This window comes from Glossina fuscipes, unplaced genomic scaffold, assembly GCF_014805625.2.
Source record: "Glossina fuscipes isolate IAEA_lab_2018 unplaced genomic scaffold, Yale_Gfus_2 0, whole genome shotgun sequence".
Lineage (NCBI taxonomy): Eukaryota > Metazoa > Arthropoda > Insecta > Diptera > Glossinidae > Glossina > Glossina fuscipes.
Window position 1 is genome coordinate 32533654 of NW_023998414.1, and position 18339 is coordinate 32551992.

The window sequence follows — 18339 nt, forward strand, 5'->3', positions numbered from 1 at the left end:
GAAATACATTTACAATTTTTTCATTTTACAATTTTTTTCCAATTACCGAGGAGCACAAGCAAATATGTGCTGTTCACTGTAATGTAATTAATTACACGGGGGGGCCTAAAAATTGACACCAAATCGGCATTTTGCACCTTTTTCGCACCTCAACTATTTTTGAATTAGCTGTCATTTAAATTGCTTCAAGTTATTTATAATGCAATACGACACACTCTCATAATTAGATTAACATACCTTTGATGACATTTCTGACATTTTTTTAAACAATTATTGCCTTAAAAGCAAAACATATAAAGAATTGAAGATAACGATATTTCTGTTAATCTTAGATATTCATAATATGTAAACCATATTTTCGGATCGAGGAAATGTACTTTTTGATATCTACAATACGGGGGTTTTCAATATTACCAAGGAATAAATAACTTTTCCTGCAGTGGTGAGCGAGAGTAGTTGCTTTTTTTAAAAAATTTTTTTCTTCACTTTTTCGAAAAGTAATTTTACTTATTTTATTTATTTATTTATTTATTTATTTATTTATTTATATTTTTCTGTTTGCTACATAATTTAGTAATAATTTGGAAATGCTACATTTGGCCCCAGTGCAAATGAAACTCTTGTATTCACCTATAAATCCAATCTTAAATAATATTGTTCAAGAAGCTGCTAATTCATTAGATTTAGATGGCTTTGAAGGTTTTCCGGACAGCGTAGCGATGGAAATGGCGTTACTTGATAATAACGTATTAGCTGGAATACAATTTAGCGAATTGTGGTCAAATATAGATTCATATCCGGAAAAATTTTCTTATTCGATAAGATTCCCAAGTGAATTAAGAACTTCGGTCAGTAATCGAGAGCAAACTTGGCTAACAATGAAATTATTTTTACCCTTTGATATTACTGGGCCAAGAAATATCAACGCAACGGATGGTGGCTTGCCAGTGGGTTATCTACGAGAAGGTTTTCTGCCCGTACAGCATGCCATCTCTATGGCTTATATGAAATTGCTGACTGATCGAGACGATATACCCGAAGTTTATATGCAACGCTATCCGTATCCTGAATATATATTTGATCCACTATTGCAAGGTTTAGCTGCGATGATGCCGTTCATTATATTGCTGAGTTTTATCTATCCATGGACATCTATAGTAAAGGTAAGAACGTGAAATGAAAATCATATTTTCTGAAATAATTTTGATTATTGTTCGTAGTATGTAACCGCGGAAAAGGAGAAACAATTGAAAGAAGTTATGAAAATAATGGGTTTGGATAGTTGGATACATTGGACGGCATGGTTTGTAAAATGTTTTATAACATTGGGCATATCAGCCACTTCCATAGTTATATTAATGAAGGTTTGCACATTGTTTTACTATGAAATTTATATTTATCTACCACTTATTAACGCATTTTCATTACAGGTTGAATGGAGTGATGACGTGGCAGTATTAACTTATACGGATTGGTCCGTTTTATTGATATTTATGTGGATTTATGTTATAGCCAGTATATGTTTCTGTTTTATGTTAGCGACGATGTTCTCGCGTGCTAGTACAGCGGCTGCTGTAACCGGTTTGGTCTGCTTTATTGCTTATCTGCCGTTTTCTTTTATGGATAGGGATTATAACGACCTCAGCTTGGGTACTAAACTAGGCTGGTCTTTAATTTCTAATACGGCTATGGGTTTCGGTTTTAAATTAATAATGGGTCACGAAGGCAACGGTGAAGGCCTGCAATGGAGTAATCTTTTTGAACCGATCAACGTCGATGATGATTTCACTGTCGGTTATATTATGTTAATGATGTTGCTCTCTTCTGTCATTTATATGCTGATATGTCTGTATGTGGAACAGATTTTTCCTGGTAATTTTGGGGTACCAAAAAAATGGAATTTCCCTATCACTGCGCTATGTTGGTGGAGGGAAAAAGATTATGTCGGTGCTGAAGCTATGCCAAATTGTGTTCATATTCCACGCAAGAATCCAGAAGCCTTTGAATTGGAGCCATCGGGCAAACATGTGGGCATAGAAGTGAAAAACCTTAAAAAGGTATTTGGTCCGAAGTTGGCTGTGAATGGTTTGTCGGTGAATATGTATGAAGATGATATTACTGTACTTCTTGGACATAATGGGGCTGGAAAAACCACTACCATTTCAATGTTGACTGGTATGCTTCCACCATCTTCGGGTACGGCTATTATTAACGGCAGTGATATTACAACGGATCTTGATGGTGCTCGTATGTCTTTGGGTGTGTGCCCTCAGCACAATGTACTATTCGACAATTTAACAGTTGCCGACCATTTAAAGTTTTTTAGTCGTCTCAAAGGCTTAAAGGACGATGCCGTCGAAAAAGAAGTGAACAAATATCTTAAAATAATTGAATTAGAGGATAAGAGAAACGTAGCATCGAAAAAGTTATCAGGTGGTATGAAACGTAAACTATCAGTATGTTGTGCACTTTGCGGTGATACTAAAGTCGTTTTATGTGACGAACCTAGCTCGGGCATGGATCCAGGCGCCCGCCGACAATTATGGAATTTATTGCAGGCTGAAAAGGCTGGACGGACTATCCTTCTAACCACACATTTCATGGATGAGGCTGACGTTTTAGGAGATCGTATTGCTATCATGTGTGACGGTGAACTTAAATGTTGCGGAACACCGTTCTTCCTGAAAAAAAAATATGGTTCCGGTTATAAATTGGTGAGCGCAAATAATTCCAATTGCACTCTCAAACGAGTGAAGGCCTAATATAGTTTTATAGTCTTACCTTTTTTTATTTTTTTATTTTTGGTTTGTAGATATGTGTTAAACGAGATGACTGTAATGTAAACGAGGTCACTGCTTTATTACGTAAATATGTTCCCAATTTGGAGATAGAGACCGACATAGGCGCTGAGTTATCCTATCAATTACCCGATAGCTATTCAAATTTGTTCGAGGAAATGTTCAGGGATTTGGAGGAGAACTCTGAAGGATTACAATTAAATGGTTATGGCATTGGTATAACATCTTTGGAGGAAGTTTTCATGAAAGTGGGCGCTGAAAAAGCGTCAGATGATAAATCGATAGATCATGATGACGACGATAAAAAATTTGCAAACAGTAAGTATGACAAAGAGGACTCCATTCTTAAATATATCGCCTGATATTCCTTTTAGGTAATAATAATTTTACTACAAGAACAACACGTCTACTTGGTGGCTTGAAATTGTGGGAGAATCAATGGCACGCAATGCTGTTGAAGAAATTTCTTTACACTTATCGCAATAAATTAATGTTTTTCATACAGAATGCGATGGCGATTTTTTTCGTGGTAGTTACGATCTTAATAACTCGCACTCAAGGCACCTTTCGTCAATTGCAACCAATGACAGTTTCTTTAACCCAATATCCAACGGCAGTAACAGTCCTAGAGCGTTCATCAGATATAATTTCGAATTCATTGAATGCCAAAATTGCAGATCATTATAAGGAAATTGCTACATCATATGGCGAAGATTACACATTCGAGTCTACAAATGAGAAAAGTTTTCGGGATTATATACTAGAATTGGGGAGTAAAGCTCAAGTGCGTATTAATGCTCGTTACTTGGCTGCAGCTTCGGTGAGCTCTAACAATATAATAGCTTGGTTGAATAATCAGCCATTGCATACGGCGCCTCTCACTGTCAATTTAGTGCATAATGCGATGGTTAAGTAAATATTTCCTATATGAGTATGCGTAACGATAAATAATATATATATATATATATATATATATATATCTATCTGCTTTGTCTTTTTATATATATGCTCTTGAAGGGCTCTAAAAGGTGAAGCGTACGCGATAGAAGTAACAAATGCTCCTTTGCCATATTCTACACAAACTGTTCTATCTCAACTTAATACGGGAAACAATTTAGGAACTCAGCTGTCAACTAATTTGTGTTTCTGTTTTTGCTTCATAAGTGCCTTATATATTTTATTCCTGATTAAAGAACGCGAAACACGTTCGAAATTATTGCAACTTGTTGGCGGCGTTAATGTGTGGACATTTTGGTTATCGCAACTGTTATGGGATTTATTCACATTCATTATCACTGCTCTTATTGTAATTATCGCAATGTCCATCTTCCAGGAAGATGGCTATTCAACGTTTAATGAATTAAGTAAATTTTTTTTGCATGACCTCAATTCAATTTCAATTCTTAATGGATTTTTAATCTTTTCTTTTTGGCAGTGCGTTACTTCTCCGTCTTAATATTGTTTGGCTTTTCCGTGCTTCCATTCACTTATTTACTCTCATTCCTCTTTAAGGAGCCGGCCAACGGTTTTGCATATGTTTCCAGCATTAATGTTCTTGTTGGTAAGTTTTCTAAATCAATCAATTCTCGTCGGATATAGATTATGTGGTCATCAGAGGGTACAAAAATCAAATTCAATTTTTATTAACATTTCACTTTGCTAATAATTTTTTTTTTTTATTCTGGATAGTTATATATTTAGAATGGTTTTTTAAATCGATTCAAGCTATATATATATATATATATATATATATAATACGGAAACAGTAGCGGACAAACAAGTTTGAATCGATTTAAAAAACCATTCTAAATATATATATATATATATAGCCTTTTTCTGAAGGGCTTACTATTATTCATGAGAAGTCTTATATGGAATGAGGTCCAAAAAATCGATCCAATTTGTTCTACTTGAGCAAATTTTTATTATAAAATAAGAACAATTAGTCCTTTTTAGCATATAAGGCTTCACAATTCCTGAGAATCGTAATAGGCGTTGGTATACAAAAAATCGACCTACGTGGATCAACTTCGATTTCGATTTCTTTGTCAATTTACTATTACGCAATAAACTTCAGCATGAAATGCTCAAAATTATATCTTTTTATCATATCAAGATTGCATAGGGACAGTTATATGGGAGGGGGTTCAAAAAATTATTCCAGTCGAACCAAGTTTTTCACACTAATCTTATATCGAGTTGCTATTAACCAGCGAGTTTGGTCGAAAAATGTCGAAAATTATAGCTTTTTTTCCCCTATAAAACGACTTTTTAAAATAACGCTTTACTTGAGGAGTGGTCGGGAAAGTGGAACGATCCGAAACATTTCCAATAGCGTTCATTCTTGGGTCAATGAAAATCAGTCTACCAAATTTCACGGAAATATTTCAAAAATTGCGACCTTTAGGTATACATGAACAGACATGACACGGACAGACAATCTTAGATCGAGTCAGAATCATTTTCAATTGGTATAAATGAAGTTGCGTATATCTTATACCCTTTGGGGGTATTGCATATATCCGCACAAATCTAATATACCTTGTATCACAAGTAGCGTAGGGTATAATATATATATAAAAAGGTATTGTACTAAAGCGATGTGAGGCAGAGTGTTTGTATATTGGTCTTTGATGCCTTCAAATCTAGTTTCTAGCTCGTGACATTTTTGGTTGGCAAGTGTAATAAGCCGAGTATTATTTTTTATCATATGAAAATAAATGCGATCATAATTCCAAAGTTCCATTTTATATGTAATATAATTTTGTTATTGCAGGATTGGCTTTATTCCTCGTAGTGCTGGTGATGTCTTTTGAAATTTTCGATACGAAAGATACGGCGGAAATTTTGGGCTGGATATTCCGTATTTTCCCACATTTCTGTTTAGCGATGGGTCTAAATAAATTGTATATGAACGGAGCCACAAGGGAGACGTGCAGTAATCGTGTTATTGATATGTTGCCAGATGCCTTAAGATGTCAATTTGTACCGAGATGTTGTGGTGAGAAGCCGGTAACACCGTATGATTGAATTTGAAATTAAATTTCAATTTTAACGATTAGAAAGCGTATCATATTATGATTGGAACGAACCTGGTATTTTGCCGGAAGTTGTTTATCTGTTAATAACTGGAGTCGTATTCCTTTTAATTGTTATTGCCGTTGACTATGGCTTCATAAATGAATTGATTTATCGAATACAATCGAGAAATTTGTGAGTATATAATTGCTATATTGAATTATATATGTGACTTTGCATAAACTTGATTTAATTCATTTAGACAGCCTTCGCCACCCGAAGACGATTCCGATCCTGTTGACGATGATGTTAAACGCGAGAAACAATATATTGAGAAAATGTCGTTAAACGAATTGAGAATTCAAAATTTAGTCGTGGATCGAGTTACCAAATATTACAAAAAATTTTTGGCTGTTAATCAATTGTCCATATGCGTGAAACCGTACGTGTTTATCATCATTATTGCAATAAACTATTTGATCATTTCAATTATAATTTGTCACATTCTATTACAGAGAGGAATGCTTTGGTTTATTAGGTATAAATGGTGCCGGTAAGACCACCACCTTTAAAATGTTAACTGGTGACGAGCGCATCTCTCACGGTACAGCTTATATTCGTGGTATGAATTTATCTATCGAAAAGAGTAAAATTTATAAGGAAATTGGTTATTGTCCACAATTCGACGCTTTATTGGACGATTTAACTGGTCGGGAAACTTTGAAAATATTTTGCCTAATTAGAGGCATAAGAAAGGAAAACATTGATGAATTATCGGAAGAGTTGGCTAAGTCGTTTGGTTTTATGAAGCATTTAGATAAAGAGACTAGAGCTTATAGCGGTGGTAATAAACGTAAATTGAGTGCAGCTATCGCTGTAATTGGTAGTCCTTCGGTCATCTACTTAGATGAGCCAACAAGTGGAATAGATCCGGCTGCTCGTAGACAATTATGGAATATGGTATGCCGGATACGGGATTCGGGCAAATCAATTATTTTAACTTCGCATAATATGGAAGAATGTGAAGCCCTTTGCACCCGTTTGGCGATTATGGTAAATGGCAAACTGAAATGTATTGGATCTACGCAACATTTGAAAAATAAATTCTCCAAAGGTCTAATACTAAAAATAAAAGTCAAAAGCAGTATAGTTTTAGGATCCGCTAGGTAAGAAATTATAAATAGCATAGGATGTATGTATATTCGTTCCATCGAAACGTTCTGAGAGAGAGAGAGAGAGCTATAAAGTACATATATTCTTGATTACTATCAAATTGTTAGTCGATATAGGCGTGTTTGCCTTTCGGTCTGCCCGTTTATTCATCACTCCGTCTGGGTTAATATTCTCCTGATTGGTTTCGAATTTGGCGTAAACATTAAAAACCTCTTGCACGCAAATTGCTATTCAAAATGGGTCGAATTGATCAAATGCAACATAAATTAAGAGTCCCGCGGTTTTCGAAAGCAAAAAAAAAAAAAAAAAAAAAATGTACATTATTTACAAACTATGTGAGTTATTAGCGATAACAGCTTTCATGTATGTTCCCCAGTATAAGTAAAAAACTGCAAACAATTCGGTTACGCTCACTCAATATTATCGAGCAACGAAATTTTCTATATATATGTATATATATATGTCGACCCAAATCTAGAATGAATATAATTTTCTCAACTCTTTCTTTTGATTATATTTTAAAGTGTACATTAATTGAAATTTTAACGTTCTTTGATTGCTTATAAAATTATTTTGTAGCAGCAGGATGTCTTTGCTAAGAAGTACATCAGTATCACTTTCTGTACCTGAACAAGAAGCAAGATATGTTAAACAATTTGTCGAAGTGGAATTTCCTCAAGCTGTATTAAAGTAAGTATATAGAAGTATAAGATTCTAAGTTAGCAAATATTAGGTGTTTTGTGTTGTTCTCTTGGCTGAAATCTGCGAAATATCTCCGTAAGTAATCAGATTGGTTTGAAAAGTTATGACTTATCGATTGGATATGGAATTTGAATGTATTCAAGAAACATTTGATAGCACGGCATAAAAATGCATCTGTACTGCTCATCAAAGGAATTATAACTTTTCAGCCTTTTTCGAAATCCAACTATTTATCTCTTACTTTATACTATAGTTCACCTCTTCTTGTACTTTTTATACCATATAGCATTTATGCTATATTGTATGTTTGTTTGTGTGAACGTATGTAACACGCAGAAAAGCTTAAGATAGATCCATCTCTTATTATACCCGAAACATTTTCGGAATCGATTTAAGCCTTCCTTTCCATATGCCCGTCTAATGTCAATCCATCTGATGTCTGTTCATGTGAATTTTTGTTTAAGCTATAGGGCATAACTTTTGAGATATTTTGATGAAATTTAGCATACTGACCTGTTTTGATCCAAGCACGAACACTATTGAAGATGGTTTGGATCCGTCGACTTTTTTGCTCACTCCACATATAACGCTCTATTTTCAAAAATCGTTATATGCAAAAAAATCGAAATTTTCAAAATTTCTTCACAAAAGTGACTAAGTAATAGCATTTTGCCTTTCTAAGTTAGTATGAAAACTTTGGATCGTCTTGGGAAATTTTTTTAACCCGCTCTCATATAGCGAAAAGTGGAGTTCATATGACAAAAAGGTCTAATTTTCACTGCTTCATATTGAATATCAGATCATAATAATAAATTACAAGAGAAAAAGTCAACCGTACAAAATTTGGACCATCTCAACTCATTTTTGTGAATCCTCTCCTATATGTAAGGCTTTTCACGAAAGTTGATACTTTATAGGGTAGAAATTTTAATATGTTATGATGAAAATTAATCCATAAAAGCAGTTTGATGTAAAAACGAACTCTACAAAATTTAGACCACATACACCTAATTTTCTATCTTGCCCTATATAGGGATTTTCACGAAACTTGATCCTTCATGGAGCGGAAAAGTCGACATTTTAATATATTCTCATGAAAATTGTCCTATAATAGTAATTTGATATACGCCAATTTTTGAATCCTTCAGTCTATAAGGATTTGAACGAAAATTTTTGTCCTTAGGAGAGAAAAGTCTAAGCTTCAATATTGTGTAATGGAAGTTGTACGTACCGTAATTATTAAACCTCTTGGGCACAACTGTTCTTACGACTATAATGCTTTTGCCCCTTTCTTTTCGTTGAAGTTAATATAATTGAAACCACCACGAAACTTAAGCCTGTTGCATAGATTAACATAGTGTTTGGATAACTTATAAGGAAAATTTGTTATACTCTTTATCGATAACAATGTAGATAAACAATGATAAAAATAAACGATTGATTATCTTTTTTTTTTTTTTTAATATAGAGAGGAATATCAGGGTATTCTTACATTCTACATTCCCTTATCGAGCATTAAATGGTCGCAGATATTCGGCCTAATGGAACGTAATCGAGATCAGCTTAATATTGAGGATTATTCGATTAGCCAAACCACCCTGGAAGAAATTTTCCTTGATTTTGCCAAACATCAACGTGAAGATGCTCGGGTTGTTAATTAATTAATACAATAACTGTGAACTGTAAATGAAACTATGCGCCTTACTATTTATTTATCTACAGCATAGTAGTTAATAATAATATATTATATAAGTAAATTTTTTTGTTTTTTAATAAAAAATCTTATATTCGTATAAATGTAATAATACATGTGTGTGTGTGTGTGTGTGTTTGTGCTATAATTGCTATTATTATTCTTATTAATTTTTGCATTACCAACACATTGTGCGTCGGACCATGGTCTATGCGTTCGTTATGCTATGGTATGCTTTTCAAATCGCAGTGTTTTCAATTCTCTGTTAGATAGATTTTTTTTTCATTTATAGTCCTTTTAGGTCATATTGCACATGTCTCTCCTTCTGCTCCTTCTACTCCTTTTGCGCTCATAATTATGGATGTAAAACGGCTCTGTTCATATTCGAATACGATGTTCATTTTTGTGAATGACATGTGATATCACATGTGTTGTATTTGTTAGCTATTGGTGCTTCTAGTTGCCACTACTTTCGACGAATGCCTCGTAATATATCCGAGCAAGGCGTTCATTCTAATGACGATGCCAAGACATTGGACGTTTTGTAGAAATTCTTAAATTACAAATCATTCGGCCGGCCGACTAACTATGTTTTTGAGAGAAACTGACGTAATCGATTTAGCTTAAATTGTCAGATTAAAGCACATTCAATCAAAATCAGTCTGTAAGGTATCATACTGGTACAGAAAATTGTTGGCTTACTTAACTCAACTAATAAACAACTAAGAAAATTGTAGTGAGACACGGCCCGCCATTAAACCGCCGTACACCATTTTGCTTAGCAGGTGTACTCAAAGAAGGACTTTTCACAGCAACGTATTATATGAGACGTGGTCGAAAAACTGATTCGATCCGAAACATTACTAAAAGCGTTCGTCCTTGTCATGTACCATATTTCATAAAAATGCTTCAAAAATTGTGACTTGTGGATTGAACACAAAAGACAAGACGGACAGACAAGCCTAGATCGTTTTAGAAAATGATTCGGAACCGATCGGCATAATAAAAGTTAGATTTATTATCAAGTCGTTGTGGGTGTTGCTTACATCCGCTTCAATTTAATAGACCCTTGTACCACAAGTAGTATAGGTTATGAAACAGAAAGGAATTCTTATTTTTTTTTTTTTTTTCTTTAACATAGATTAAAAATATGGCAAAACTTCTTCTTATTACTAAAATTCCAAAAATTTCCACTTAAATGTCGAACGGGCAAATTTATAAACATGACTAGTTCAATTAATGTTAAGGATGTTGATTGAAATTCCACTGACACAGTCCGAGTTTCAATTAGTTTTTTTAATTGAAATTTCGCAAAGTTAATAATAATTTGATTATATTGATGCTTTTCAATAGACCGCCAAGCAATTATGATTATATGGCACAAAATTTGGCATTCTGTCAAATGGAGCAAATGTGACTATACGAAACCTTTACTCCAATGTCAGGAGCATTAACTAGCATCCGTCGTTATGGTAAAAAAGAATGTAATGACGGACAAGCTTTTTAATTAAAAATTGTACATATCCCCTTACCATCTGTTTTAAATGTAATTTAGTGGAACCCTTTTCTGAAATACATTCATGTTTCCCTTATATACATGCATATATACGTGTTTTGTTTTTCGCTTTCGCTTATTATAACCTATTCCTCACATCGCTTGTTGCACGAGTATATTAGAGTTGTGCGGATGCATGCAATAAACGCTTCAAAGCAACTTAAGATAGATTCAATTTTTGTTATTGATATTTCATCAATTTAAGTTCGTCTCTCTGCGACTATCTTATGGATGTTTATTCATATATTTTTCCTTTTAACCTAAAGATCGCAATTTTCGAGATAGTTCAATGATATTTGGTACACTATTGAAAATGGATTGAATTAGAGCATTTTCACGGCCCCTCTCTATATCTTACATAAATCGGTTTTAAAGAAGTCGTCATATGTAGAATATAGGCAAGTCTACTTTCCGTCCAACGTCGCATATAAGGGAAACCTTGACAAAAGGGTATAATTATTATTTTACGGCGAAATAAAATGAAAAATGATAAGTTATTTAAGCTCTAGTAAACTTGGATTATGTCGGTTCGGATCGGTATGGGCTCGCTTTAATTATTTATTTATTTATGAAACTCAGTTAAGATCAATTAACAGCCGAATTCAATTGACTCCTGGAAATAAATCTTATACTAATTATTATTAAGAACTGATGCAAAGTATATAAGTATAATAAAAATAAGGAAACAAAATGCATGTATACAACTAGCACAGAGACACGCCCACAACCGGTTGAGCGGCCCTAAGTGGCAGCCTTCAGGAACAGCAAACGTCACGGAAAATTCATCCGTGCCGATGAAGTTAAACAAAAACCTGAGTAAATCCTTTTCAACACGTATAAAGAGAGGCCTGGAGTTTGACCTTGAACTTTCTTTTTGCATGCTGCAAACGTTTTGATAAAAGAATGAGTTTTTAACATTCTATAATATTGAGTAGGCGGGACCGATTTTTCCCATTTGCGTGTAGGTGCCGCAAGACCAACCGCAATATATAAATGCGAATTTTTAATATTGTGCCTGTTGCGGCTTACGAGTATACGAGCAAAGAGATAGTTCATTCTTTTATATTGCGTAGCAGAGATGTTCTCAGGTTTTCTTTTATTCTGGTCGTGTCCTTTAACCGATTCAACTTCAGATCGGAGAAGGTCAACTCGCTGCTTGAAGTCTGGTACCTATAAGCAATAATACAGTGAGACGCGACCACGATGGAACTGGGCGTGAATACAACTGAATAGGATCTGTAATGATAATCGTACATGATATAAACTCGCCTGAGCTTTTGAGCGAAAATAAATAAAGGCAATGGGAAATGTCATGAACTGGGAACAGTTGTATAGATATGGTGTAGCCTTGTTTATGGTATCGAAACATATTTATTACTAGATAGGCGGAATTTCTATACACATTAAAGGAAAATTAATTAAACCGGAGTGACTTTGTATCGTATATATCATACTGTTCTTACCATATTTGGCTTATATTTATGTACATTTGAAATTTTTCTAAAGCACGTTCGTTCAAAATTTGCAACTTTGCTGTTACTGGTATTAGACGATATTAGATCTTGAAAGCATGTGTACTCTATGCGATTTCTAATGCATATTTCTGCATATTACTCCTACAAGAAGTAGCAAAGTCAACTTATCTCATACATACATTGGAAGGCACTTATAAACACTTCAGGTAAATAATGCCTTTGGATGATTGTACATCAGTGTCCAAGGCAACATATAAACAGTCGTTGATTATGTTACGACAGTTTAATTAATACGTATGCTACATATATTATTAGTGTATGGACTTGTATATACTGTCAAAGAAAAAATTCGTGGCAGTATGATAATCGATAGACAATTTATTTGTGAAGAAAATTAATAGCATTTATAATGAAGATTAGCAGAAATGCTAAAAGTTCTATAGCGGTGGCATAACGATCTTAATGGAAAGTTGGAAAAAATCTCTCGACCAAAATGGCACGTATCTGGTTTAAATAAATATCATTGAATGCATAAGAAAACTGAATTTGAACCATGTAGGAAGAAACGCCACGAATTTTCTGCTTCTTGATCTAATATTTTTGCACGTGCGCATATACATTTCAACATATATCTATAGGAGAGGCGGCCATTTTAATAAATGACAGCAAGAAAAAATATACACTTGGCTTGAGTCGAATTTTTTAACACTTACCGCTAGCTTTTGCATATCATATATTTTATATAGATCTATAATACTATATACATCTTCAAATTATGTATATGTATATAAAAAGTAAGTTTTCAACAAAACTCAGGCACATTTTATTCACAATTTGAATGCACTCCGTAACGTAGTCGTGAACATTACAAAACATGTTCGCCAGCATTTCCTGAAAAGATGTAAAATCTTACTCATAGATCTTTTTTTCATTACACTTGGTTTTTTTTAATTCTCATTATAGATGGGATCATGGAAATTGTAATGAGAAAAACGAATGTAAAGACAAACCTATTGCTCTTAGCAAAATTTTCAAATTATAATTTAAGCAAACAAGAGATCGGTATTTCGACAGATGAAGATTATCAAAATTTCTAAACCGCCAGTGTATATTTTTGTATGTGTTGCAAACGTTTGCCGAATCTATTATATCCTCTATGGTGAATGTAAACAGTACCTTTAAAGAACTAATGTCCTTGTATGTGTATTCTTCCACACAAGAACAGCTGTGATCATACGTTTATATTACAGTTAGTACATACATACATACATACATACATACATACATACATACATACATGCATGCATGGGACTACATGGTGTACATTATTTAAAACATGAATTTGAATAACAATATGGGCGCCCAAACAAGAGCTTTAAGCATTGGAATGTATGACTGTTGCACAAAATGTGGTCCTTGTGGTTTGTATATAGAGCGCAGCTTATGAAGTATATTAATTTTGGCATTCTATTCGCCCGGTCTCGCAAAGCATAAAGACACTCGATGCGTACATGGATTGATTCAGGGACGGACAGTTCGAATTATACGCGGGCAAGCTCTCGATGTAATCGGTTAATGCGAAAGTTGACGTATTTCAAGTCGAAAAATAAGCTTTTTATTTTCTTGAGCATCAAATTATTTATTAGTTATAGTTGCTTAGGATCAAGTCTTGGTAACCCTTCAATTACACGTAAGACCTCTCCGAGTAAGTGGCGGTTTCCTTGAGCTGACATAATAAATGAATTTTCAATGTATTTCTCTTTAATATCATAATACCAAGAACATTTCTTTATTTATGCTGCTGATGCAAGGCAAAAAAATTTGAGGTTATATATATTGTTAACTTAATTTAAATTAATACCATCTCTGTCATTGATATATATATATATATTTGTATTATATCTCCATAATATATTCAGTGCTAGTATAGGTTACGATTGTAATGAGTGAATTATTAACATTTTGATTCGGCTAACCGAATCAGGGCACTAATTACGTATGGGGTTAAATAGGTTTCATTTTCGCGTTTCGACCTTTTTAGCTATACGTATGCCCAAGAGATACGAGAAACATTCTCGCAGAATAGTCAAAACCGGTATAAGCAAAATTGCTGACGCTTTACATTAAAATTGGTTGAGTCTGAGTTAGTATTGTTTACCTATAAACGGCTAAACAAAAACAAAAATTTTAAATTTGCGAAAGATATAAATAAATGTGAATTGTATGAAATTATTTCATTTTATTTTTATTTCGGTAAAAAATTATACATAATTTCACGTTTATATGATTTTGTTATTGATTGTATCATTGTAAGCAACAAGCAAACATCAAATTTGCCCCTTATTTACCCGCTACTTTTTTTCGAGATTTATTTCGAATGACGAAAGCAATAGTAAACTAAAAGATGCATAATTAGTGCCCAGAAAAGAAGAGTAAATGATAATCATGGTTAGCGGCTTAATACGTAACGTAAAAAGGCTTGAAACGTTCTCATAGTTGCAGCGATAAAACTATAAAAAAAATATGAGAAATTTTGCGCGGACAGACTCTATTAAATCATCATCATATTCATAGCTTGGTGACCCTACGATTGACGCATATTCTAGAATTGGCCTAACTAAAGCACTGAATATACGGGTCATTAACGTTTCTTAGCAGTTTTTCACTTATGCGTAAGACATAGAAATTGTTCGAAAAAATCCGGAATGGAAACTAGTTAAGCTGGTTATTGAACGAGCAACGAAGTGTTTGTCTTGATGAAAAATTTTTTTATTTTTTCATTTATTTACCCGAGACTATTTTTATCCCGAATTTTCGTATCCAATTGATTCTAACACAGGCCCAGCTTGTTTTTATTTATGTATAGATGCCTACCTGCGAAACACTTGCCCGCCATAATAAAACTATTAATTACTGTAAAAATAGGAGGGAGAAAGCGAGTTTTTCAAAAAAACACGCGACAAGTGGCTCTGCTTAAGATCATATCATCTAATCTACTGTAGGGCACATATTTAATTTCGTCAACCACCAAAGCTATCGCAGATACCTTCATATAATAAAATCTTTAAAATCCTAAGCAAATTTTACAAATTTTTCAACCCCAAAAGAAGAATCTCCGTACATCCAATGGCTCTGGCTCCGCTGGGGATATAGAAACCGTGAATATCCTTACCGAATATGTCCGATGGTATTTTTTCACTTTTGATGCTCATGCGTCAGATAATTATTCCTATCAAATCATAAACTCTGTAACCATACGGATTTTGCTTATCTCTGAAAGGGACATATTACTGCAGCTGTAAGATTGCTGAAATATAGTTATGCGCCAGGATCTGATGGCGTTCCACTATGTGTAATGAAATCATGCTCTAACGAACTATGACGTGTTATTGCAAAGATGTTTAATCATCCTTTGAAGACAGGGGTTTTACTTTCGTGTTGGAAGACTTGCTTTTTTATCTCTATTCACAAAAGTGGAAGCAGGCATATAATCGTGAACTATAAAGGCATTGCCAAGTTGACTTTTTTACTTATGCTGTTTGAACATGCGTGGGGAAGAGTTTTAAAATTGATGGTAATGCCTTTAAGATATATTTAGAACGTAAAGAAAATTGGTAATGCTGGCAGACGTGAAAGTGATTAATAGTTTTGTTAAGAAAAAATTTGAGTTTCTTATCAAAAATAAATTGCGGGATATTTTATTATTATGAGTGTTTGTTGCGTCACTAATTTTGATTAATAACGCATCCGCAACACCACAAACGAATTGTTTCAAAACAATTCGTTTTTAAACGAACGGTACGAACTTATTAAAGCTTACTTGCCATACATTCAAGATGTTTTCTTATGGTTTTCACACCGATATCGTGTACACAGATTTCAGTAAAGTCTTAGATTTAGGCAACCATAAATTACTGTTCGTTAAACTGCAAGTCTTGGAGTTTCTTTCACCCTTCTTCATACTAGATCGTTCAGAGTTCCTTTCAACTCTATCGCATCGTAGGAATTTCCTAAGAAGTTACAATCCTTTGCTATTTATCCTGGACATCAGTGACCTCCCTTCGATTATTAAGTTCAATCAAATCTTGGTGTATCCTGATGATGTGGAATGTTTGCCTCATTTAACATGGAATCGCATTTTTTTTTCTTTTTGCGTTCACTCGTATCTAGGTAGGTAACTTGGTGACATCGGTGCTCGGAAAATTTTATGAAATTAAATCTTAGTATAAAATTTATTCTATTTTTTGCTTTCATTACAACTCTTACTCAGCTTGCCAGTCCATTTTGCAAAATGTTTTGTTGTTGTTGTTTTGACTTTATATGCGTGTTAGTGACCCTTTCATATGTACACTTATACAAGTATTTACATAATTTTGTATGAGAGTATAATCCTAAAAAAATTATAGTGGCTACGGTACTAGTTATTATCGTTGTGAGATTGGTTGTCGCGGTTTATCCACTGCAGAGGTTTGCTAGAGACAACGAGAAATTATGTTGTTCGAATTGTATTATTGTTTAGTTGAAAAAAACCAAAAAAAAAAAAAAGAAGAAATCATTTCATTAAATCGTTTATTTTGAAAGTGATATAAATCGCTTACACGGATATACGGAATTCGTTGTATGAATGACTACAGCGTGGTGTAGAGTATTTAATGTCGGACCGTGGTCTATCATTGTGTTTTTATTTGCTTTTAAATCACAAATGCTCAAACGTTTGCCTTGAAAAATCTTCAAAAATATTGTTGTCTCAACTCTGGGGAAGATTTTGTTGCATTTCTTATTCTGCGATACTTATGTTCTTCTACATACAAATTATTTCGAATATCCATTCCATAGACATCGATCACTTATCATTATGATAAAACGACTGGAATCATTCTTACGATAATCAGCTTACAAGAATTATTAAATTCTATTAATTTCTTCTACATGATGCTCGAAAGGATAATGATTTTCAGAAAATCGATATTTGTTTCAATTGTTTTAACAATTATCTTTGTGTGTATGTTCATTTTCTTTCTTCTTTTTTTTTAATATGCAAGTGAAAGGTAGAAATCTTTCAGGATGCTATTGACCCATGCCAGTAGGATGGACTAGTTCTCCCGTAACATGGCTTAATCGATCCAGAATTTTACGCTGACCAAGAATAGATATGCTTTTTAGGATCTTTGAAGCGTCATTTTGAGTGCTGCAAACATTATGACAAAACGAGTATAACAGCATACTTCGATTAGAAATCCTTTTGGCAATAGAATGAAATTTCAATACACTAAAATATTAAATGGGCGTGGATGATTTCTTTCATTTACATGCAAGTATTGTAGATCATCATCAATAGCACAGACATGCCAATGATAGTCGCTACATCTGCCGTAGTATATGTACACCGTACAAGAAGCCCCAATTATTTTTGTGTTTGAAAACAGACCGGATCCTTGCTTGCGTTATAGATGGATCCTTCGACCGATCTATCTAATATGCATTGCTTTTAAGAGATTTTTACGTGCCCTCTTACAAGACACAAAAATTACAGTTAGTCCGTGGATTTTTAATCCTCCTCCTTGAGACGTAAATATACTGAACATAAACAATTAAAAAATTTTCTAGGTACGTAAATTTGAAAAATGATCGACGTATCTGTCAATGTAGTTCGAATCCTTCCGCACTTCACGCACTTGCTAATCAACGCTTCGATTCGTACGACAATTTGCAAAAAACGACATGGCCAACGCTACGTGTCAAACGGCGAAGACATTCAAAGATGTGGCATCCACAAATTGTCGGACAAATGGGGAAAATGTATAGCTAGTGATGGAATAATACTTTAATTAAAATATTTTTTATGAATTTCAAGCAATGAATGTATATTATCTTAACAAATCCGCCTGAACGGCCGAGTAGGCAAGAGTCTCGACTACCAACTTT

At 33.8% G+C, this 18339-nt stretch overlaps 1 protein-coding gene across 4 annotated transcripts in view; it reads left to right on the top strand.

Moving 5' to 3' along the window:
• Window positions 1-9423, top strand: part of LOC119633949 (phospholipid-transporting ATPase ABCA1) — a 22823-nt gene extending 13400 nt beyond the window's left edge. The window contains exons 4-16 of one of the 4 annotated variants that reach the window (XM_038027800.1): window positions 575-1163; window positions 1221-1364; window positions 1431-2714; window positions 2813-3116; window positions 3173-3710; window positions 3816-4162; window positions 4234-4359; window positions 5575-5799; window positions 5861-6011; window positions 6079-6258; window positions 6332-6982; window positions 7569-7679; window positions 9160-9423. In XM_038027800.1, coding sequence (XP_037883728.1) covers window positions 575-1163; window positions 1221-1364; window positions 1431-2714; window positions 2813-3116; window positions 3173-3710; window positions 3816-4162; window positions 4234-4359; window positions 5575-5799; window positions 5861-6011; window positions 6079-6258; window positions 6332-6982; window positions 7569-7679; window positions 9160-9352 — 4843 coding nt within the window. In that variant the 3' untranslated portion in view covers window positions 9353-9423. The remainder of the gene's footprint in view (window positions 1-574; window positions 1164-1220; window positions 1365-1430; window positions 2715-2812; window positions 3117-3172; window positions 3711-3815; window positions 4163-4233; window positions 4360-5574; window positions 5800-5860; window positions 6012-6078; window positions 6259-6331; window positions 6983-7568; window positions 7680-9159) is intronic. The other 3 variants (XM_038027809.1, XM_038027817.1, XM_038027825.1) reach the window with 3 other exon arrangements.
• Window positions 9424-18339: the final 8916 nt, after the last annotated feature.